At 48.8% G+C, this 23127-nt stretch overlaps 2 protein-coding genes across 2 annotated transcripts; both read left to right on the forward strand.

Annotated features, from left to right (window-relative positions):
* Positions 1-214: 214 nt before the first annotated feature.
* gsx2 (GS homeobox 2) lies at positions 215-1451 on the forward strand. The gene is made up of 2 exons (XM_086224006.1): positions 215-755; positions 847-1451. Exons 1-2 carry the CDS (start codon positions 377-379, stop codon positions 1185-1187), a joined length of 720 nt encoding a protein of 239 aa, XP_086080132.1. The 5' UTR covers positions 215-376; the 3' UTR covers positions 1188-1451.
* Positions 1452-5674: 4223 nt separating this feature from the next.
* On the forward strand, positions 5675-22116 carry pdgfra (platelet-derived growth factor receptor, alpha polypeptide). Its single transcript, XM_086224644.1, has 29 exons — positions 5675-5883; positions 7529-7604; positions 7683-7973; positions 8284-8544; positions 8868-9007; positions 9770-9932; positions 10413-10605; positions 11220-11335; positions 11477-11773; positions 11858-12124; positions 12207-12340; positions 12454-12622; positions 12711-12900; positions 13052-13167; positions 13288-13414; positions 13498-13694; positions 14199-14293; positions 14475-14607; positions 14902-15006; positions 16069-16179; positions 16479-16632; positions 17224-17384; positions 17645-17760; positions 18608-18730; positions 18815-18926; positions 19006-19105; positions 19214-19319; positions 19912-20147; positions 20233-22116. Exons 2-29 carry the CDS (start codon positions 7547-7549, stop codon positions 20378-20380), a joined length of 4419 nt encoding a protein of 1472 aa, XP_086080770.1. The 5' UTR covers positions 5675-5883; positions 7529-7546; the 3' UTR covers positions 20381-22116.
* Positions 22117-23127: the final 1011 nt, after the last annotated feature.

Genomic DNA, 23127 nt, shown 5'->3' on the forward strand with positions numbered 1-23127 from the left:
TTCGAACAAATATTGGAGAGAAAAAAAACAGGATTTAGTCAAAGTTTCTTTGTTCATTAAATTCGGGGGGGGGGGGGCGTCCTCTTGTTTGTTTCTGATGTGCAGGACTTTTAAAATTCGGGGATAAAAAAAAAAGAGAGAGTAACTCTGCAAGTTGTGATTGGAGGCCGAGGGAGACGTCACGTGGTTCTGCTTGCTGACAGTATAAACCCTTGAAGCCGGGTGCGCACGTGGGTGACGCTGCAGGGCCAACCCTCTTCGGGGGTCCCTTTTGTTGAACCATCAAACATAAGCACCTTTGGAGATCCCGAGGGGTTCAGATGAGAAACAGCCAGCATCTCCGCGCGAGCAGCCTTCACCCATCAGCGGCGCAGCCATGTCCAGGTCTTTCTACGTCGACTCCTTAATTATCAAGGACACGGTGCGACCTGGACCAGCTGAGCATCCGGGACAGGACTTCCTCATCCCCATCAGCGTGCACTCTCCGAGCGTGGTGGCGGTCAGCGCTCCGGTGTGCCCCTCCAGGAAAAACGGGACTTTCTGTGTTTGCCCGCTGTGCGTCTCGTCCCACCTCCACTCCTCCCGCAGCGGGATCCACATGCTGAAGAGCCAGTTCCCAGGAGCCGAGGCGCAGTACTGCCAGAGGATAGCGCACCCGCAGTCTCCGGCGCTTGCGCCGCACCCCGGACACACACCTGTTTGCACGCCCACCTTCAGCGTCACGGACCCCAGGAGATACCACTGCCTCTCCATGGGTAAGACACCTGTTAGTCTCAAGCATGTCGGCATGTCTTCCTGTGGTAGCAAGTAACCCTCTGACTGCCCCCCCCCCCCCCCCCCCCCCAGGCGCCTCCGACAGCAGCCACATACAGAACGGCAAGAGGATGCGCACGGCGTTCACCAGCACGCAACTCTTGGAACTGGAGCGGGAGTTTTCCACCAACATGTATCTGTCCAGACTGAGGAGGATCGAAATCGCCACGTACTTGAACCTGTCCGAGAAACAGGTGAAGATCTGGTTTCAGAACCGCCGCGTCAAACACAAGAAGGAGGGCAAAGCCACGCAGAGGAGCGCGCACGGCGGGTGCAAGTGCGCGAGCGCGCACACAGACTACCCGAGGTCAGAGGACGAGGAGTCTCTGTCCCCCGCGTCCACGTCGGAGGAGAAAGAAGTGTCTCTCATCTGAGGGGACCGGCTCTCCGCGGCGCTGGCGCTTCCGCTGCTGGGTGATGATGTCACGAATCTCCTGCATGAGAATTAAAAATTCATTCAAAAGGAAAAATAAATGTGAATCTTGTTTTTGTTGGTGCGACATCCGGAGCCTGCACCTCCTCTCAGATCCCTCCGTCGCTGTTTGCGTCTGTTGAACCACCTCCGAAGTGTTTATCCCCACGAGAGGTTTGCAGCTCTGCCCCACGTCCACGGTCCGTGTCACTGAAGCCCTCAGGAAGAGCCCGGGGGGCCTGAACCCGGGGGGGGGGGGGGGGGGTGTTTTTGGAAAAAATATGTGTAAACTATGTATATCTGTATTTATTGTAATAAAGAATTTGACCTAAGAACTTATTGCACGTTTGATTCCAGTCGCTGTGAGCAACGAGGCGCTGAAAAATAACAGATTGTTACAAATACAAATCTGCCAAAATTTATTTTGATATTATTTAAAAATATAAAATCATAAAAATACCCTAGAATGAGGCGCATATGCTGCTTTAGTCATTTTTTCCCGTCTAAAGCAAAAAAAAAGGAAAAATTTAGTAATGGGGGGGGGGGCTGAAACTTCAAATGTTATTCACTTCAGACAAAAATAAACTTTAAAAAGCGATTTTTCCAGCAGGGCTCCATCACTGTGGACCCAGTTTTCTGGTTCCATCGATCCTGTTCCTCCAGGTTCAACAACAAACTCTCCTTCAGACCTGCTTTGTTTCCACGCGCGTCAGTGAGCCGCGAGCGCGACATTTACACGATATATAAGCTGTTTGATTCCACGCGGGAAGGGGGTCGGGGGGGGGGGGGGGCGGTGAACTTTATGAAATGGGGCTGTAATTTCCCCCTCACATCTGACCACAAAAGGCTGCCCGATTGCGCGCATGCATGGGGAGCAGCCAACAGTCCATTAATGGTCGCTTTCTGAAGAAAGATTTTGCTCCTCCAAAGCGAGTTTAATTGCGTTTTCGGTCCCACGTCGGTTGATTGTGCTGCCGTTGCTTGAAACCACAGAACCAGGATATATAGAAGTGGCCAAAGGCTTTGACAGGTTAGATTGTCCTGCCTTGGGACTCTTATTTAGCCGGAGACCCCCGACGGCTGCGTGCTCAGAGAGCTTTGAGGGACAGCGACAGGGTTCCCCCGAGTGACAGAGAACGATTTAGTCACTGTTTCATTAGGCACCATTTGAACCTTTCAACTTATGGTGAATTAAAAGGGGGACATGCTCGAATGGAAAGACTCTGAGGGGGGATTAGGTGGGAGGGGCCGCTGGAAATTAGCTGACGCCTAATTTAACTCGTTTCTGTCAGAGTTCGGGATACGTTCCTAATTGAGAGGGGAAGCAGGTGAAGTTTCGGTCCCACGCAGACCCATTCAGGGCGGGAATAAATGGCCCCCTTTCACATCCCGCTGCTGATCATATATTATTGAGGGAAAGACACCTAATGAATATATACTGAAGCTCCTATTAATCGAATTAGAGTTCCCTTGCAGGTGTGAAAGACCATTGCAGCATTTAAAGCCTCCAACAAAGGAGGGGACGTGGGGAGGGGAAAGAGTCCCTCATGGCGGGCCCGCAGGATGTGACCTCAGCCTGTCAGGGCCGCAATAATGGTCTGAAGCTCATTTGGAGTTTTAGATCTGCTCGTCCTGGTCAGATCCCCCCAAACTTTCACTGAAACCCCAAACTCAAATGAAATAAATAAATGTTGTAATCAAGCTCCACGAGAGAAACGAAGCCACTCCAAAGGCTTCAGGTCCCTGCCGCCATTGAGAATCTGGCAATTACGCATGACAAAAGATAATTAATAAGAGTGCCTTTCATCCGGCTGCAGCTGCCGTTCCGCGCGGAGAGATAGAGGAGAGGAGGCTGAAGTGCCTCTGTCTCTTCCCCAGCAGACCTCCGCTTTACGACGACGGGGCGACGCTCCTTCATTCAACGAACCTCGAAACCGGAACAGGGGCTCGATGTTGTGTTGAACCAGGTCACCTGACACCAGTCAGCTGATATTTGGAGGGGAAGAAGCCTAAACTGACAACTCTCTCAGGCCCGGCCGTGACGCAGCGTGACCCGTGGCAGCCCAGCCCGGAGGGCTGCACTCACACTGGTTTTTATGAGTATTTTTGATTTGAGGCCGTAAATCAAATCCCTGACGCGTTTCTGGTGTGGCGGCGTTGTCCGGAGGGTCCACGTTAAAACCTCTGATGGCTGTTGGTTTGTTAGCTGGTTGAAACAACGAGTGTGACTGGTTCACATTCTTGTCGTCGGCTGAGTGACTGAGTGTGTGTGTGTGTGTGTGTGTGTGTGTGTGTGTGTGTGTGTGTGTGTGTGTCGGGGGCGGGGGTATGGCGGGTTCAGCACGCGGGACAGCTCCGCAGGACGCACCGCCCCCGGGGGCCGCCGCAGTCATCGGTGTCAAGGACGTCTATGAGCAACCACGCATCAGCTGATGTGTGTGTGTGTGTGTGTGTGTGTGTGTGTGTGTGTGTGCGCGTGTGCGTGTGTGTGTGTTCCTGTGTGTGTGTTCTCACCTGCAGGTCGACCCCGGCCCTGTCTGGCCTTGTTTGTCCTGTGTTAGAAGTAAGAACCGGGCTGCAACACGTGACGCAGGCTGCCAGTTGGCCCCCCAAGCCCCCTGGTGGTCAACCGGAGGAGGGACGAAGGGGGAGCAGTACCCCCCCATCCCCCGTATATGGAAGGGGGGCAAACATCGTGAACCTGAAGTCATTTCTGAGGGTAACTGACTCTAATCACGTGACTCAAGCAATGAGTGTGATATAAACATGACGTCATGTGACGCTGGGTGGACGGAACAACGTTTGCTGCAGTTTTCTCAACGCACGTGAACGCCTCTAGAAGTTCAGAAAAAAACTTTAAAAGTTGGATTCTCCGCTTCTTTGAGGTGAAGACCCTTTGTTTGGAGAAGGACTCTCCTCTCCCTCCTCTCCTCTCTTGTCTTTTCTCCTCCTCCTCTTTTCTCTTCTCTTCAGCAACATGTGGAAGTGATTGTGTCTGGAGTCTGGAGCTGGGAGGGGGGTGCCTTGGGCCCCGGGCTCTGCAGAGACAACGCTTCGATTCCCCTCTTTACCCAGAGTTTTGGGGGGGTCACAGGACCCCATTCTTCTTCTCCTGCCCGTTAGCAGAGCCGGGGGGGGGGGGGGGGGGTGATACCGTGATTAAGGAGCCGGTAAACAGCTGGCGCATGAGTACCCGAGGAGTGTGTGTGAGTGTGAGTGTGAGTGTGTCTGTGTGTGTGTTTGTGTGTGAGTGTGTGTGAGGGTATGTGCGTGTTTGAGTGTATGAGTGTGAGTGTATGTGTGGTTTTGTGTTTGTGTGTCTGAGTGCGTGAGGTTGTGTGTGTGTGTGCGAGTGTGTGTTTGTGTATGAGTGTGTGAGGTTGTGCGTGTGTGAGTGAAGTTGTGAGTGTAAGTGTGTGTGTTTTTGTGTGAGTGTGGGTGTGTATGAATGTGACTGTGTGTGAGTGTGTATGTGTGTGTATGAGAGTGTGTGAGTGTGTGTGATGATATGTGTTTGTGTGTGTGAGTGTGTGTATGTGATAGTATGAGTGTGTGTTTTTGTGTGTATGAGTTTGACTGTGTGACAGAGTGTGTGTGAGTGTATATGTGTGAGTGTGTGTGAGTGCGTATGTGTGTGTTTTTGTGTGAGTGTGTGTATGTGTTTGTGTGTGAGTGTGTCTGAATGTATTTGTGTGTGTGTGAATGTATGTGTGTATGAGTCTGAGTGTGTGTGAGTTAATCTGTGTATGTGTGTGAGTGAGTGTGCGAATGTGTGTGTATGAGAGTGTGTGAGTGTGTGATGGTATTTGTTTGTGTGTGTATGTGTGTGAGTATGAGTGTGTTTTTGTGTGTGTGTGTGTGTGTGTGTGTGAATGTATGTGTTTGAGTGTGTGTGAATGTATGTGTGTCAGTGTGTGTGTGCGTGTGAGTGTATGTATGTTTGTAGTGTGTGAATGTGTATGTTTGTGAGCGTGTGAATGTGTGTGAGTGTGTGTATGTATGTGTGAGTCTGTGAATGTGTGTGTGAGTGTGTGATAAGGTGGTGTTGGAGCGCCCTCTATGAGCGTCTCTCTGCAGCAGCTCTTCTGCTCACCAGGATGCTTCTTTTACTCAAATTCTTCCTTTTTTATCTTGCAAGCAAACATGAAGATGCGCACTTTTTTTCCTTCATTTCAGTCAAAACGCGCAGTGCCACACTTGCGGTGCCGCATAAACAGGAGCGGAACTTTGCTCCAGCGATTATCAGCTCAGTCTTTTGTCTCCGAGAGTTCCTCGCATCCAAATATATTAAAAAATAAATAAATAAAAAAAAGTAGCAGATCTTTGCCTTATAATTTCAGCGGGTAAATTCGTTGGCACTCTTAATTTGAAAGGGGGGGGGGGTCAGCACAGGAGGGGGAGGGAGGAGGCGAGGGGGGGGGGGTCATTTCCTGAGAGTTATTTACTTTGAGCCAGATGATCGCTCGGTGAGGAGGGGAGGAGGGCGGACTGCTCCGCTGCATCAGTCGCGGGTCGCTTATGCTGCTGCAGTTGCGAGGGCGGCCGCGGATGCAGACGGAGGGTCGCGCGCTTCTGCTCTCACCGCGCAGGACCTGAGGATCGAACCCTGACTGTGGATTTACCGACACCGGAGGATTGTCACGAGGGGATTACTAAAGGTAAATGAGGGGGCGTCGGGATCCTGATGAGTTTCTTTTTTTCCTCTCTTTTTTTGACCGGGGAGTTTGAGATCGTTTATGCGTCAATTATTACTTAAATAATAAAATTACGGTTTCACGCGGTGGAGAATTTTGAGTTAAAGTTCAAGCCGTCGCCCTCCCGCCGCCGCAGCCTGTGATGCGGCTTCTCTCAGTCTTTTATTCTAACTGAGATTCGGGTTCCTCCATACGGGACCCCACCACCCCCCACCCCCCACCCCCCAGGAGACGCGCCTGACTCGCCTGGATAAAAGCTCCCGATATCGTCCACGCAGCTGGAGGTGTCACCTCCAGGACGACCTGGCATCTAATGGGAAACACATTGGAATTTTTTCTCCTCTCATCGAACCGTTTTGTCCTCTGGAATGTTTGGAATTAAAGAGGAAAATCATCTCTGGAGGTCGGACGGCTGCTGCAGCGACCTCCTGCCCCGCTGTGCCACCAGTGGTTTTGGTTGGTTTTTTTTTACTCGGGAATACTTTAAGTTACTCAAATATTAAGACACAACTTTTTTTTTCCTTTAAGTGCAACGTTCTTCTTGCTCTGGTAATCACAAACGAATCCCACCAACACACAAAAAAAAAGCGGTCGAGTCGGGATTCGAGTCAAGTGATTCTCAGCTGTTTTCTCGGACGAATCTATCCGAGCACATTTGTTGTTTGGCACATTTGTCGAGTCGCTTGCAGAGCGCGGGGGAAGCAGCCTGCCAGTCACTCTCCACATTTACGCGGAGCGGCTGGAGGACCGTCGCCAAACCCCCAAAAAATCCCTTGTTCGGATCGTTTGAGAGAAGGCGGCTGCGCGAACGCGTCCAAGTGAGTTGAGGAATTTTTGTCAGCGGATTCCCGAGCGAATATAGTTTGTTGTGGTCCGCTAATGTTAGAGTTCAACAAACCCCGGTTGTCGGTGGTAGTTTTTGTCCGTTTCGGGTGCGCTCGTGGCGCGCAGCCGCAGGAAGCTCCGCAGGGACTGAGGACGGCGCAGCGGCACCTCACTTCCAAGTGTAAAAAACCGTATTCAGGCCTTGAAGGTGAGGTATAAACTGTGTGGCCCCTGACGAATTCAGCGTCAGACGAACCGAGCACCATCAGGAGCCACCGGGAGCCACCAGGAACCATCAGGAGCCTGGTCTAAACGTGGAAAAATGGTTTAAAGCTGTTAAACAAAACGAATCACAAATGGCTGTTGTACTGAGGCGCACGGTTTGGTAAATCAAAGCGGTTACCAAAATTGTGGGGTGTTTCTTTTTGTGTCTGACAAAAAAAGAGAAAAGAAAAACTCAAGAAAAGCGGGCGGACAAGCAGGAGAAGACGAGCGCCAAGGAGGTGTGAATAGCCGGACTGTGTCGCCCTCTGCTGGCCGCCTTCATGTTGACACGGAGCGCTGCGTTGGCCGGGAGGTGACCAGCCTCCGGACCGCTCTGCTGTGGTAGAGGCCGGAGCACTGCTGTCTTTGTGGGACTGTTATGGGCTTGCCTGGACATGAAGACCCCGATGGATGGATTTATTGATCCAACTGGATGATATGGAGACGAAATGATAGAAAAGCTTATCAGCAAACAGTCCTTACTTGATGATGACACAGTCCACTGTTTCTGTCGTTATAGGCCAGGACATCCATAGCCATGGATGGGGCGAAGCTGTATGTGGTCCTTGGAGTTATCTTGGTGTTGAGCATCACTGGTAAGTGGTACTGGGTGTGATATTTCAGCTCTGTCTCTCTTTGCTGGACACGCTAATGTCTTGTAAACTGTTTTGCAGTTACCTGCGGACTCTCGCCACCAACCATTATTTCCAACGAGGAAGAATTTATTCTGAAGCCAAACTCTGTGTTCAACATCAGCTGCACCGGTAAAAGAAATGTTATCTGGGCTGAGCCCCTGCCCCCCAACACCTTCGTCTACCCGGGATACTACACCGCCACTCTCTTCATCTACAACGCCACTGTGGCAAACACCGGCTATTACATGTGCATCTATGAGAGCCAGGAGGGAGAGCAGGAGGGGGAGGTGGAGGAGGACAGCGAAGCTGGGATATATGTTTTTGTTCCAGGTAAATTTGTTGGTTTGCTGTGCGCCAACGTTCAGTAGCATAAAACATATCAAACTGCACACAAGATCAAGGAGGTCTGCTGGGGGTTGAGTCATGCACACTGCCTGAAGCTGCTCTTCAGGGGAAAGAGTGAGGTGGTTCACTCACTGTTGAGTGTATGAGGTGCAGCTCTGGTAGCGCGCCGAGGCGTCTGCGCCGCTCAAGATAGGAAATCTCTCAGAGTCTCAGCAGCCAGTCAGCACTTCTTCCTACGTCCTCATGTTATCACACTCTCCAGTCAAACCCCTCTGTCCTTTTGCCCACCCCCCAGATCCTCAGGCTCCATTTGTTCCTGAGACCCCTGAAAATTTGTTTGTGCTGATGGACTCGAGCAGAGCCGGCATATCCTGCCGCGTGTCCGACCCCCACTTGCATGTCATCCTGAGGAGCGTCCCCAGTGGAGAGGAGATGCCCGCTTATTACGACACCAAGATAGGCTTCTTTGGGAGTCTTTCCCCCGGCCAGTATCAGTGTGAGGCCCTCGTGAACGGCCAGGCAGTCAGAAGTGCCATTTACACAGTAGAGAAGGAGGGTGAGTAAACGCCAACCGCCTTCCAGGTAGAGTTGAATGTCTTAGATTTAGTTAAGCGTCAATAAACCAATAAATTAAAATGAACTGTCTTTTCTCTCAAATGATAAAATTAAATAGTGTACAGCTGGAAACACTCCAAGTCTGATGTGAGCTTTGTGTCATTATGGGGGGGGGGGGGGGGGGAATTACATAGTCTGTGTGTGTGTGCATGTGTGTGTCTGGTGACAACTTATAAAGCCATCGTTTGGCGATAATGGAGTTCCTGGGAATCTAGGCGTCACCGCCTGACCTGTTAGGTGCTGATCTCTGCTCTGTGCCCTCAGTCTCGGCGGAGGTGCGGGACTTTGAGGTGGAGGTGAAGGCCAGCGAGGACACGGTGAGAGCTGGGCTGCCCTTCAGCATCATCTGCATTGCTTCTGGTGGACTTGAATTTCAGCAGCAATGGCTCCACCCGAAAAAACAGGCAAGATCTGACGCTAGTCAAACATGTCCGTCTCTCTGTGTTCTCATGCACAACCCCCCCCCCCAATCCTCTGGTTTTGCTGCTGTCCTGCTGCTCTGTTTCCTTCAACCGCTTGTCATATTTCCATGTTATTTCCTACCAGGCAGCGCTGAGCCTTAAATTAGCGAATAATGGTTTTGGACCTCGCCGTGGCGAGTGGAATATAGGCTTGTTCTGCCCTCGGTGGTCACAAAGTATGTGTTAGGAAAGCGCAGACTGAAATTTGTGTCTTCATTACGAGGATGTCAGCCAAACAGCTCTCGCTGCAGTTCACAAGTTAAAACACAAGACAAACGGCTTGAGGGAAGAAGGGAGTTGAAAAGAGGAGAAAAAAAAGGGAAGGGACGGTAAATCCTTTGAACCTAACGACCTTGAGAGGGCAGATGTTGTCTACGTGACAGACGGTGAAACCGCTAATGCTTTTAACGTGTTGGTGTCAAAGGTCAGAGAGAATTTCATGTGCAATGTCTTTAACATTTCTATGCAGATTCTTTTCATGGATACAGCATGTTGCATGTTTTCATGCATGAGATTCCCTGAAGGCTTTTTCTAGAGGAGAGTCCTGTTTCGGACCGTTGCAGGTTCTAAAAGGTTCTGCGATTTTCATTTGACCCTTTTTAAGCGCTTTAACCAAAAATATAAATACCCCTAGACACTGAAAGATGTCGCATCATTTTCCACTGAGTGGAAGTTCAGACTCCCGTTGTTCTCTTGTTCCTACAGGCTGTGAACGCAGCTCAGATGAAGCAGGTCCTTCCCGACCAGGTCGTCTACACCCTCAGTGTCTTCCAAGCCAGCTCTGAGGACAGCGGCGCCTATGAGTGCTCCGTCACCCACGGAGTCAGCGGAGAGGTCCGAGTCGGCAGCGCAGCTGTCACCGTCTTCGGTAAGTCCACCCTCTCTCTCTCTCTCTCTCTCTCTGTGTCTCTCTCTCTCGCTCACACACACACGTCCTGGATTCAGTGGGTTCTTTTTTTAGCAGAATTGTAATAAACTCTGATTCCACCAGTGACTTACAGACACTTAATCCACATATAATATTCTCATCATCATTCAGGTTAATTTGGCAGCTTTTCTGCGCGCGCGTGTGTGTGTGTATGTGTGTGTGTGTGTGTGTAAGTCATTATATCCTATTGGACTGTAAAGCTTCATCTCTGCTTTAAACATTAGCTACTGTGTTTTATGAGATGGCTTCAGCAGATGTGTGTCAGACGTCCGTTTCACCTCTCCGTCTCTTCTCCTTCATCTCAACCCTCCACTGTGTCTTTTTCATTTCATCCCCACACCAACAACTCTAAATTTACAGTTTTCACCTGTGATCAGCTGCTTTTCATTTATTTTTGTTCATTATTTTCTGTGGTTTTAGAGGAGAACTCCTTTGTGGCACTGGACCACAGTGGGATTCTACCCATGGAGTTTGTCAGCCTTCTGGAGGAGACGGAGTTTACCATCCTCATCAATGCCTACCCCGCCCCCAAAGTGATGTGGCTGAAGGATGGCAAAGACATACCGGAGAGTTACTACGTCCTCACCAAAACTAGCCATGTTGAAGGAAATCGGTAAGAATAAAGGAAAATAAATGTCATGGAGCAGCTGAAAGCAAACCAGCATTTCTATTTAGTTCACCTTGACAGGAATATTGAGGCCCCACTCACGTTAGCTTAACTTGGTTTAGCATAACCTGGACAAACGGCTCGCACGGCTCCGTCCGTAGGTAACTTAACCTGCCTAGCTTGACCGCAAAGGTTCACCTATAAACACGTCAAGTCTTGCTTGTTTAATCTGCACAAACACTGAAGTGTTTCTACACAGCTGCTCTCCAAACTATTTCTTGGCTCGGCGAGCTGACCTGAAGTCTCTCCTGGCTGCCTCCAAAATGCTCCCGCCAAGAAACAGTCCAGCACATTACCACCCGTAAAACGACATAGTTGTTTTTACACTTTGGCTTTTGTACAATTCAAATAAAAGACATGAGCTTTGGGGGCTCTGGTAGGTGTGTTTTGTTATGTTTGGTTGGAGCCAGGCTAGCCATTTATGGCACACCTGTTTCCAGTTTGAATGCTAAGCTAAATTAAGCTAGCCTAGCCATCACTTACAGATATGAGTGTCAATAAACATATTTAACTTTTGGTAAGAAAATAAGAGTGTTTTTCACCAAATTTTCCTCTCACAGGTATCAGAGCATCCTGTTATTGCGTCAGCCGCTGGAGAAGGACAACGGGAACTATACCATCACAGCGGTCAGTGGCGCTCGCACCGCGCACTTCTCCTTCAGCCTCAAAGTGAAAGGTACGGTCTCTCACTCCCAGCTCCTCCTTCCCTCACCTTGTGCCTTTATTGTATTTTATCATGTTAACATGTTCATAAAGCACCTTTGAGTGCTCCATAAGTAATATGTATTATCATTGATAACTGATGACTTTCTTTCAGCCGCCACAGCGATGACCTTCCCCCCGTCCTCAGCCCCCGTGCTGCTGCCGCAGGTGGAGGAGATGGTGGTGGCTCTCAGCACTCCTTTCACCTTGACCTGTCGAGGCGAGGCAAAGCTGGCCTGGGAGACGCCCCTGGATGTGCTTGAGCAAACACAGGAGGACAACAGCGGCCTGTTTGTCACCACCGTCACCGTGGACAAGGCCACTGGCTTACACACCGGCTTCTACACGTGCTTCTACAGCAGAAACACCACTGAGGAGTCTGAGGACAGCAGCATCTACGTCTACGTGCCAGGTATGATGCAGCCTCATGTTTGGACTTTTGAATCCTATTTGTGTGACCTGCTCTGAGAAACCTTTCTTTTTTGCTCCATCTCAGATCCAGATGTTCCATTCGTGCCATCACCGGTGCCTTTTGGCAACCATGTCCTGTCCAACCGCGAGGAGATGGAGATTCAGTGTCTCGTGTCTGATCCCACTGCAAATGTGACTCTGTTTAACGTTGACACCCAGCAACCCGTGCCTTGTGTGTATGACAGCAAGAGGGGTGCTCTGGGGGTCTTCACTGCTGGAACCTACGTCTGCAAGGCCGTAATAAATGGAGAGGAGCACTACAGCGGGGAATATATCGTTCACGGCTGGACAGGTGTGTGAGAGACACGTTTGATTCTGTCAGGTCCACATTTCCTTCAGATCTGAGCTTTCATGGATCGATGGTTGTATCTCAGGAGGTGCCGGAGGGCTGCACGTGGAGCTGACGGCCAAGCGGACTGCTCTGCTGGTGGGAGACACGATCACAGTCACTTGCCTGGCTCGGGGGTCTGAGATCCTGGAGGACCACTGGAAATATCCTGGCAAAGTGGTGAGGGCTCCAGTCACCATGAGCAGCACACAGACGTGTGTTTTTTTTGTTGTTGTTACTGAAATCACATCGCAAGATGGTCTGACCCTCAAAGCACCTTTTTGTCTGTACAGGCAAACCGTGCCATTAAGACGGTGCATGAGAATAAGAGGACTCAGGAGATTCTCTACAACTTGACCATCCCGCAGGCCTCAGCCAAAGACAGTGGCATCTACGCTTGCTCCATCACTGATATTATCAGTAATGAGAGACAGACAAAGCAACTTGCTGTTACAGTCTATGGTATATAAGCTGTTTTTGGTCTAATTACAGCAAATTAGCATTATTTAGTTATTATCTTGCTGATTGTCCATCTGCTCCTTTCTAACAGAGAGCGAGTTTTTGTTCCTCTGGCCGGAGTTCAGTGTACATGAATCAGCCGAGCTGGACGAGGTGCGGGAGTTCAGGGCTGAGATCAACTCTTTCCCCAGTGCTCATGTGACCTGGCTCAAAGATGGCCTCCCACTCAGCGACGTGACGGCAGAAATCTCCACCAGCCTGCGGCAGGTCAGCGAGACCAGGTGAGACGCTCAACCCAGCTTCAGTAATTACAGCAGAGAAAATGAGACGTTCAAAGAAACATTCCCCAACATTGGTCTGTAATTAGGCACCAGGTTGATTTAGAACTTGCGTGCTGTTTTTGCAGTTCTGGTATGGTCTTGTTGTGTCCAGGTACCTGAGTGTTCTCACCCTGATCCGTGCTAAGGAGGAGGACAGCGGCAACTACACCATGCGAGTAGAGAATGGAAACCAGAGTCACAGTGTCAGCTTCAGCCTTCAGGTCAAAGGTCAGAGAGGAGTGCTTATTTGAGTTTTATTACCTTACTGCTCTCTAAACCTTTTAGCTTGCTTCCCACATGTTTACACACTTCGCCGTGTTTACCGCCGTCTGTCTGACTGGGTTACAGTCCCTGCAGTCATCGTGGACCTGATGGACATCCACCATGGCTCAGCCACAGGCCAGTCTGTGGTGTGCATCGCCGGAGGGCAGCCCACTCCTGAGGTGGAGTGGTTCATCTGCAAAAACATTAAACAGTAAGTCTGTTCAGCGCTCACCTCCACATCCGACAAGAATGTTTTCACTGTACATACGTGCACTCAACTCAAGTTATCTTCAGTTGTGCCAATGACTCATCTTACTGGACGCCGCTGTCCGCCAACTCCACGGAGATCACGATGGACTCGCACATGGACGAGGACAACAACCTGGAGAGCCAGGTCATGTTTGGTCACCTGGAAAACACTCTAGCGGTGCGCTGCCTGGCAAGGAATGAAATGGCCGCCGTCAGCCGGGAGGTCAAACTGGTGTCTAGTGGTAAGAATAAAGCCATTTCATGACCCTGTCCTCTAAACCAGCTTTGAATTGGCATCTGATGTTGTTGTTTCCTCTCAAGTTCCTACCATTTGTGACACTCAAAGGGTGACAGGCATGCATGCACGCACGCGTGTGTGTGTGTGCGTGTGTGTGTGTGTGTGTGTGTGTGTGTGTGTGTGTGTGTGAAGCTGAGTGGGTGCTGTCAGTGTTGCAGCAGCTGTCCAATGATGGTGAGGCAACTGACATAGGGGCTGAGAGGAAGGGGATCTGTTTTGACAGCAAATGTATGGAAGCCATTTGGTTCTTCCAGATGAGCTTTAACCCCCTCCCCCCCAGCACCACCACTACTTCCATGTTGTCCTCCCAGCAAACCATTTGGTCCCAGTTATCTGGACACCCTCTAAATGTCCCTGAGTTCTTATGCAACACTGAATTAACTGCTTTCACTTCAAGAGACGGCTTTCACTCATGTGGTTAATGTTCATCTAATATGTTTGATCGCAGGACCTCACCGAGAGCTGACTGTAGCTGCCGCTGTGCTGGTTCTCCTGGTCATTGTCATCATCTCACTCATTGTGTTGGTTGTTATCTGGAAACAGGTACTGCTGCCTCCATGCCACGTTCATGCTCATATACTCACGCTCTCATCTACTCACTCATTTACCCTTTGGCTGCATTCAGACAGGCACACGCGTGTCTTCCGAGCACGTTAGCTTCAGGGTTTATATGAGATACTGACAGTTTGAGTCGACTGAACTAACAAGCGGAATTGTCTTTCAGAAACCACGATATGAGATCCGCTGGAGGGTGATCGAGTCTGTGAGCCCAGACGGCCATGAGTACATCTATGTGGATCCGATGCAGCTTCCCTATGATTCCAGATGGGAGTTTCCTCGTGACAGACTTGTGCTGGGTGAGCTGACTCTCATTTTCAGTGTGCTAAGTGGCCCTGCAGCCTCCTTGCTGGGATGTTCTGTTCAGGATCCAGTCTTGGACGCCAGGCCATGATAAGCTTATCTGGTTTGGCCTGTGGGCTTTGCTGGTTCCTGTTTGGTTCAACTCAGTGATCAAGGGAAAAACCAGCCACTGCGGGTGTCACAGATGATAAAGCAGAGGCATCTGAAGTGCGCTGATGTATTTGCATACAGGATCTTTTCTTTTACTTGCTTGATAATCAACCGCACGGCTTCTGCTCTCTGTCTGTCAGGTCGTATTCTGGGTTCCGGCGCCTTCGGAAAGGTCGTGGAGGGCACGGCGTATGGACTGAGTCGCTCCCAACCCGTCATGAAGGTGGCAGTGAAAATGCTGAAACGTAAGTTAATCACAGCACAACTGACAACACACTCAATATGACCAATGTGTTTCCGTCTACCCCCAAAGTCCTGAAAGTTTGGAAAATGTTCAATTGTTTAAAGGAACTTGCAGACTTTTGGGGAAATGTACTTATTTGCCTTATTTAACCCTGTGTGTGAGTTCGAAGGCTGAGACTCACAGAGACCAGCTGACTGCTAGTTAGCTTAGCACAATGAATGGTAGTGGACGGGCAGGTTCGCGTTCCTCAGTCTTGCTCGCTACCAACTTCCAAAACCTGTAGTTCCTCCTGCTTGTTCTGGTTCAAGCAGGTCAGGGTCAGGATCTCGGTGTCCGGCAGTAGTCTTCCTCTTCCTCATGATTAGCAGCAGCAGTTCCTTCTAGTCGTCAACAAACTTTCTTTTTTGTTAGTTAGGAAAGTAGTTCCGACTGAATGTGATACTACAATTACAATATTGCAATTTTGATTTTTGAATCAGTTTGTGGAGAAAAGTTTATTTGATGACGAAGCCATACTAACACTTCCTACCAACTGCACTAAGCTAACCATCCATGTCGCAGTGAGCTGGCGTCTGTGGGTCCCAGCTCCCTGATGCACCCACAGAGGAGAGAAAGTGTCTCTCACCTTGTCTGGTTCTGGGGAGGATGGTAGATAAGTGTACCTTCCAGTGGGTTCCTTAAGGTGTTCAGTGATTTTCAAGGTTAGGGTTATGCTTGACGTAAGATACGCTCACTGAAAAATGCTCAGTTTTCAACATAATCTGGTGTTTCAGCCACACAATCACTCATGTAAATAAAAAGATTTTAAAATTTGAAATGACACAATCTCATCTTCATATTTGCTTGATAACTCCTGGTGTGAAAAAGAGAAAAAAATGAAATCATGATCAAAACATTCATTCAAATTAATATGGAAAGCTGGTAAAAGCTGACAATAACAGCGACTGTTACAGCAAAAAAAAAGTCTAAACTTTACATTTATCTTGGAGTAGATAAATATCCTTCTTTAGAAAATTAGTGGGACGGAGGAGGTGATGTTTTATTGTACGGCTCCTCCTTTCAGCCACGGCGCGGTCCAGTGAGAAACAGGCCCTGATGTCCGAACTGAAGATCATGACTCACCTTGGACCACATCTCAACATCGTGAACCTGCTGGGAGCCTGCACCAAGTCAGGTGAGTGAGACACGCATGATGACAGCCTCACCGCTACAGACGCATCAGGCAAGTGAAAAATGTTTGACGCTCCCTTGTGATACACACAAGAGCTCCCTCAGTTCAGTGTGAACACGTACAGCGAGAGCAGAGCGCCAGGCCCGCCTCTGCTCTCGGAGGGAGTGGCGTTTTAATTGGCTTTTAAGGGAAAGTCAAGGGTCGCCATCTTCACTGCGCTTTCAGCCTGTTTTGCGAGCCTCTGACAAGATTAATCCACATACCGACGCTGATGATGACTGTATCTGCTGTGCTCTTCCCAGGCCCGATCTATATTATCACTGAGTATTGCTTCTATGGAGACCTGGTCAACTACCTGCACAAGAACAGGGAGAACTTCCTCAGCCTGAACCCCGAGAAAACCAAAAAAGAGCTTGACATCTTTGGAATCAACCCTGCAGATGAGAGCAGCAGGAGGTACCAACTCTCTGAATCCAATTCTAATTCATGTCCATCAGCTACAACAACAACATTTGCATAAATACGCTTCACCTTTACCACACATACAAAGACATCCTCTCCCAGTAATCAGTAACTCTATCACCATTCTCTCGGCGGTGGAGAGGATTGTCTGGCGTCTTCGGTTAATCTAATCACAGCCTGAAGGGGTCTCAGCTTTCAGGGTAATTTCATTGCGATGGAGGTACCTGTTAATTGGGCCTGGCCAGACGTGCATGGTGCAGCACTCGCGCTCTCGCTCACTCTCTCTCTGTCTGAGGCTCAGCTGTGTTGATGGATGACTCACACTGACCGCGCCTCGAAATGACCATAACACGATTGAATCCTGGTTACTGTGTTAGCCTCAACCGCATCGTCCTCTAACCGCCGCCAGCAGGAATGGAAGGCTTGGCTTTAAGGACATGAGTCCACACAGATGTAGACACACAATAGGAAGTGAATTAGATTGTTGTCACCGCAGGTCACATGCCGTTACCCTCCTTAGTCTCAGCGCGGAGAGCAGAACGGCCCCCCGTCCCATCCTGACAGTACCCCTCTCTCTTCTTTCAGTTATGTGATTCTGTCCTTCGAGAGCAAAGGAGACTACATGGACATGAAGCAGGCTGACAACACTCAGTATGTGCCCATGCTGGAGATGAGCAACGCCTCCAAGTACTCAGACATCCAGCGGTCAGACTATGACCACCCACCCTCCCAGAAAGGCTCGAGTGGTGAGGACTCTCTCTGTAGCTCTCCTCTGAGGTAGTCGTTGGCTGTAGTGTTGTGTTTGAGTCACAGTTGGTTGAGGGGTGCACCCTTGTCAGAATTTAGGACTGGTGCAGCCCTGTAATTACATGAAAGGATAATTGCAGCACATGCATAATAATGGCCAGTTAGTCCCTGCCATTAGTAGAAGTAGGTTTGAGCTCTATATACACTGAACATGTTGAGCGTCTCCTCATGGACTCCCTCATGATGTCTCATAAACTAGAGAGTGAGATGGACAGCCTGCTGTCGGACGATGTGAACGAAGGACTCACCACCACAGACCTGCTCAGCTTCACCTACCAGGTGGCCAAAGGAATGGAGTTCCTGGCATCCAAAAATGTAAGTGAGCCTGACTGAATACCACCCCTTCATTTGGCCCACAGCCCCTCCAGACATGCATTCCCCTGCTTCCCACGGCACTGATGGCAGGTTGTGGTGGATGAGCGCTGTATGGTGACAGCTGTGCTGGCCAAGGGGACTGAGGAAATCAGCGGTTGTGTGATAAGCAGTCCCATGCCGTCTGAGCCCACTGCAGCATGAGGCCAGGGGCTGAATATAGTAGCAGCAGCGCCAGGCTAGAATTACCGGGCAGGGACACGCTGCAGCCAGCAGCTACTCCTTCAGCTTCATAGTTATTATCCCTAAATATCCAGTGGTCACAGCCGTCCCTCAACTGGCATGTTTACACAAAGACCATGCTTTATAAAGCAATATGAAGCAGCATTAAAAATGAACTCAGCTGAAATGACATAAGCCCAGAAATAGACATAGCTATGGGAGCAACAGTGTGATCGCAGGGGAAAGTGAGTGACGGGCTCCAATCTGAGAACTGATGTTTTTCCTTTGTAAATGAATACAAGACTGAATAACTTGGATCTTTTTTGCTACACTGCTCCGCCACTGTGCTGACTCAGCGGAACATGTGGTGACAGACAGGAGCAGGGCGGGGCCACGGGGCACTAGTGAAGGCAAGCTTAGACAACAGATCAACACAGAGAGGACAAAACAGCAGGAAAATATGAGTAACAAGAGAAACACAACTTGTATGGGAATATATTGATTTTAAAAAGTACCATCTGATGAGCCAAATGAACCTGCTCCCTTAAAACAGACGGAATTCCCATCGCTAGTGAAAATAAAAGTGCATGAGGCATCTAATGACTTGTGTCCTGCTGTCTTGCTGCAGTGTGTGCATCGGGACCTGGCGGCCAGGAACGTCCTCCTGTCTCAGGGCAAGATAGTGAAGATCTGTGACTTTGGATTGGCTAGAGACATCATGCACGACAACAATTATGTCTCCAAAGGAAGTGTAAGTCTGTGTCCTTCCACCTACAAGACCTTACAATGCCCTGCTGCTGTGCAGGTCTAACAGAAATGTCCCCTCGACACACAGACCTTCCTGCCGGTGAAGTGGATGGCTCCAGAGAGCATCTTTGACAACCTCTACACGACCCTGAGTGACGTGTGGTCCTACGGGATCCTCCTCTGGGAGATCTTCTCTTTAGGTGTGCCTCTGCAAACATCTTCTAGAAACATCTTAGAATATTTAAATACTTTGAACTAAGACATGTGTTTTGTCTGAAGGTGGGACCCCTTACCCGGGGATGGTCGTGGACTCCAGCTTCTACAACAAGATCAAAAGTGGATACAGGATGTCCAAACCGGAGCACGCCCCTCATGATGTGTACGTGCCTTTTTGTGTGATTTCTGATGAAAGTAGTCGCTTCCTTTGACACCCGGTCGTTTGTAGCTTAAAATGACGCGTGACATGACAGCTTGTACTCTCTCCCAGGTATGAGCTGATGATGAAGTGCTGGAACAGCGAGCCGGAGAAGAGGCCTTCTTTCTTGGGTCTGAGTGAAACTGTTTCCTCTCTGCTGCCCTCCAGCTACAAGAGGGTGAGTCTCCTTGTGACCTCCTCAACCTCCATAGCACCTGCTTTCTCATTTACAGGCTTTATTCTTGACCTCGTGGTGGCACCTGCACATTCTGTACCCGTCTCTCCTTGTTGTCTCAGACACGTAAATCTCTTCTCTCACATGCTTTTGTTTGTCGTTGGGTTGCCCAGCGAAGTAGATGAAAATAATTTGCTCTAAAAGTAGCAGGCAGTGCACATAAACCTCATCCACTTCCTACACCAGTGCACTGGGAGTGTTTCTGTGTGTCTGTTAAACAGAAACCTACCAGTGATTACAGTGCAACGGCAGCAGCTGGTTGTCAGAGCGGCTGCCCTCAGTCTGGCGAGTGACGCAGCTTTGGTTCTCGCCTCCATCATCCAACGACCTTAATGAGCCCGTTAAACTCTGCCCCACACATGGCAAATCAAAACAGCCTCACCTCTGCCGCCTGCACTGAGCTTTAACAGCTGGGGGGCAAAGGAAGCCCTGAGTCCTTAGCACCTCAGTCTTGGAGGCGATGTGTGATAGCAACGCAGCAGACACGTTTGTTTCATGACCTCTCACTGCATTCAAACTCTCCTATCTGCTGCAGCATTATGAGAGGGTGAACCACGAGTTCCTGAAGAGTGACCATCCAGCTGTGACTCGGGTGTGCGTGGAAAACGACGACGCCTACATCGGCATCACCTACAAGAACCAGGGCAAGCTGAAGGACAGGGAGAGTGGCTTCGATGAGCAGCGGCTCAGCTCCGACAGCGGCTACATCATCCCCCTCCCTGACCTGGATCCTATATCCGATGATGAATACGGGAAGAGGAACCGTCACAGGTAGCACAAACACAGCTAACACAGGACTGTCCGGTCTGTATTCTCTCTGTTCTGTGCTCTAAAACGTCATTTGCGTCCCCTGCAGCTCTCAGACGTCCGAGGAGAGCGCCATCGAGACCGGCTCCAGCAGCTCCACTTTTGCCAAGCGTGAGGGTGAAACCCTGGAGGACATCACACTGTTGGATGAGATGTGTCTGGACTGTAGTGACCTGGTGGAGGACAGCTTCCTGTGACATCTGCCCAACTCACGAAGCGGGAGCAGCAAATGGAAGGGGGGTCAGAGACGGGGCAGAGAGATCTGTGCTTCAACCAAAGACTCCGCTGTCTACCCTCAAGCCCCTTCAGCCCTCTCAGAGTACAGAACCAAACCACTCACTGCCTGGACGAGTCTGTGGTGATAGTGTGGTACGCCCATTACTTCCTCCCTGGACATTGCCCCCTGGTGGGCTGGAGGAGTGAATGAGCCACGATGAGAAGGAGACCTCGAGGACCGAGGCAGTGCCATATGTACCTGAAAACAAATCAAAAGATTGTCTTTTTAATTTTCAGAGATTTATTCTATCGGGCATTCTTGTAACAGCAATATAAGCAAGAAGGGAAGAATCAAACATGCAGCTCTAAGTGAACACCACAGGATATCGTTCAGCCATATTTAACCACTACAGATGCACTATTTAAACTAGATGAGTCCAATACTAGCAACAGCATTGGCAGGAACAACTCACTTCACACTCCTGCGAGAGAAGCACCTGATGCTGGCACAATCAGTAGCAATACTTGGATTAAAAAGCACAAAATCTGGACTACGTGCATTTTTTTTTTGTATGTGACCATATAATTTTTTTTAAAGACGGAATAAGTGCAGTTTATTTTTTTACTTCCTTACTTTGTACACATGTATTATTTGTGAATACCGAGTAGATATTGACCGTAGCTGTTTCAATGGTTATGAGAATATGAGCTGCATGCGTCTTTGCTGTGTCTCACCTTCGGCCCAGATTTTCCCTAAAGTTTCTCCAGAATGAACATCAACCGTGTTCGTCTTATGGGCTCAGAACTAAAGTGTGATTGTACTGTAAATAGCGCCAGAGTTGTTTTATAAGAGAGAATAAATGGGACAATGTTCATATATTTTATGTAAGCACATGTTAAGCCCTTGTCCATTGCTTGTGATCAATGACTTACAGAAGAGGAATTCTTAATAGAGATGAGACGAGTATAGTGATGGTACCATGATGGACTACAAAAATACAGTATTCAGCAATATCTTTAGTGTTTTTATACTTATGACATGGGTATTAATCAACGTAGCCACTACAATAGTGTTCAAGAGAAACCCACCTCATCGTATCAGTAAACATGCCAGTCAAGACAAATTCAAATATTTCCAATGGCTACTAGCAGGTTACGTCCTCATGACTCATACAGTATCTATCGTCCTGAAGTCTGGTAGCAGGTTCCAGTAAAACTAAGACACGTTATGGACTAGATATGAGCGCTGGTCTGATGTCATACATCAGCTCGCTGTGTGTATTCCTCCTCATCCTCCCGCTGCACCAGCTCTACCACTGCCTCCGACTCTTTCTGGTGACTGTGATGTAATCTGCAATCATTTGTTGCACTTTCTTTTGTTCCACTTTGTTGTGGCTGTTGCAGAATAGCTAAAAAATTAAAAAAAGAAGAAAAAAGAAGAGGTAGAAAAAGAAAAAAAAGTCTGGCTTTGGCTTTAGATGACTTCCTGTTTATAGCAGTGTGGATGAGAGTGTTTGTGCCGCTGATGAGTGATGTGTTGTTGACGGTACAGTATCTGTAATAATCACCCAATATGATGGTTTACTACTATGTTGCATTACATCATGTACATTCAGATGATATATATTTCAATAAATGATTTATAATGTAAAAAAAAAAAAAGGCATTTTCTTTCTCTGCACACATGAAAAATGAAGCTCATTTTGTGCAGCAGCGGCGTTCCAGGACGAGAGCAACTAGAATTCAAAACACAGACTCATTGCACAAAGGTGGCACGGATGGCAACGTGATGTATCACTGAGGGCCACGACGTGAGCAACAAGAGTGGGAAGATGAACGCGTGTTCGGCCTCAGACACACAGGGGACATCAACAACATGAGTAATATTAACAATAAAAGCTAATGAGAACATATTAATCATAAAACAGAATGAAGTGTGTGTGTGTGTGTGTGTGTGTGTGTGTGTGTGTGTGTGTGTGTGTGTGTGTGTGTGCGTGTGTGTGTGTGGGGGGGTTGCTGTCTACAGACCCTCACAATGGTGATTTAAAACACTGCCACAGGAAGGCCTTTAAAGTCATACACTATACAGCCCACTGTTGTCAGGGTCCTTTTTTTAACGGCTGGTGTGAAATTTAAGTTGAATTCGTTCACTTGAACCCTGAAAATCTAAATTTACCTCCATTTACCTCCACCAGAGGGAGCAAGTGTCCAGCTAATGCTTCATGCCTCTGAAGTGGGAGGTAACTTGGGAGAGGAGGAAGGTGTGTGTGTGTGTGTGTGTGTGTGTGTGTGTGTGTGTGTGTGTGTGTGTGTGTGTTTTATCAGGCCAAGTTGTCAGTCTCTTGAGGACTACAACCTGCTAAAATATGGATGCTGACACTAATTGCAGCTATAAAAGGAGCAAGTTAAACACAAATATTACCACCGTTACTTGTAACTCCTGGACAAGACAAATTTACAACTTTGAAAACTTTTCCCGTGTTTGTAAAACTAATTCAGTCTTGTTTTACAGGTTCTTGTCTTTTCTGATCTGTTTGCTCAGATTGCTGGACCCTGAGGCAGAACTGATGCGCGTACACGACAGGGTCATATCAGCTCCACAACCACAAGGGAACTTGGAAAGCAGTTTATGTTCAGGGAATCGCTGTTATTGTGTCTTTATAATGAACAATGGCTCCCCGAGGGAGAACTGAAAAGAACCATCCCATCTGGAGCTCAGAGAAGCAAC

This window comes from Aulostomus chinensis, chromosome 14 (assembly GCF_037954235.1).
Source record: "Aulostomus chinensis isolate RoL2024-O1b breed Wild chromosome 14, RoL_Achi_v1.0, whole genome shotgun sequence".
NCBI lineage: Eukaryota > Metazoa > Chordata > Actinopteri > Syngnathiformes > Aulostomidae > Aulostomus > Aulostomus chinensis.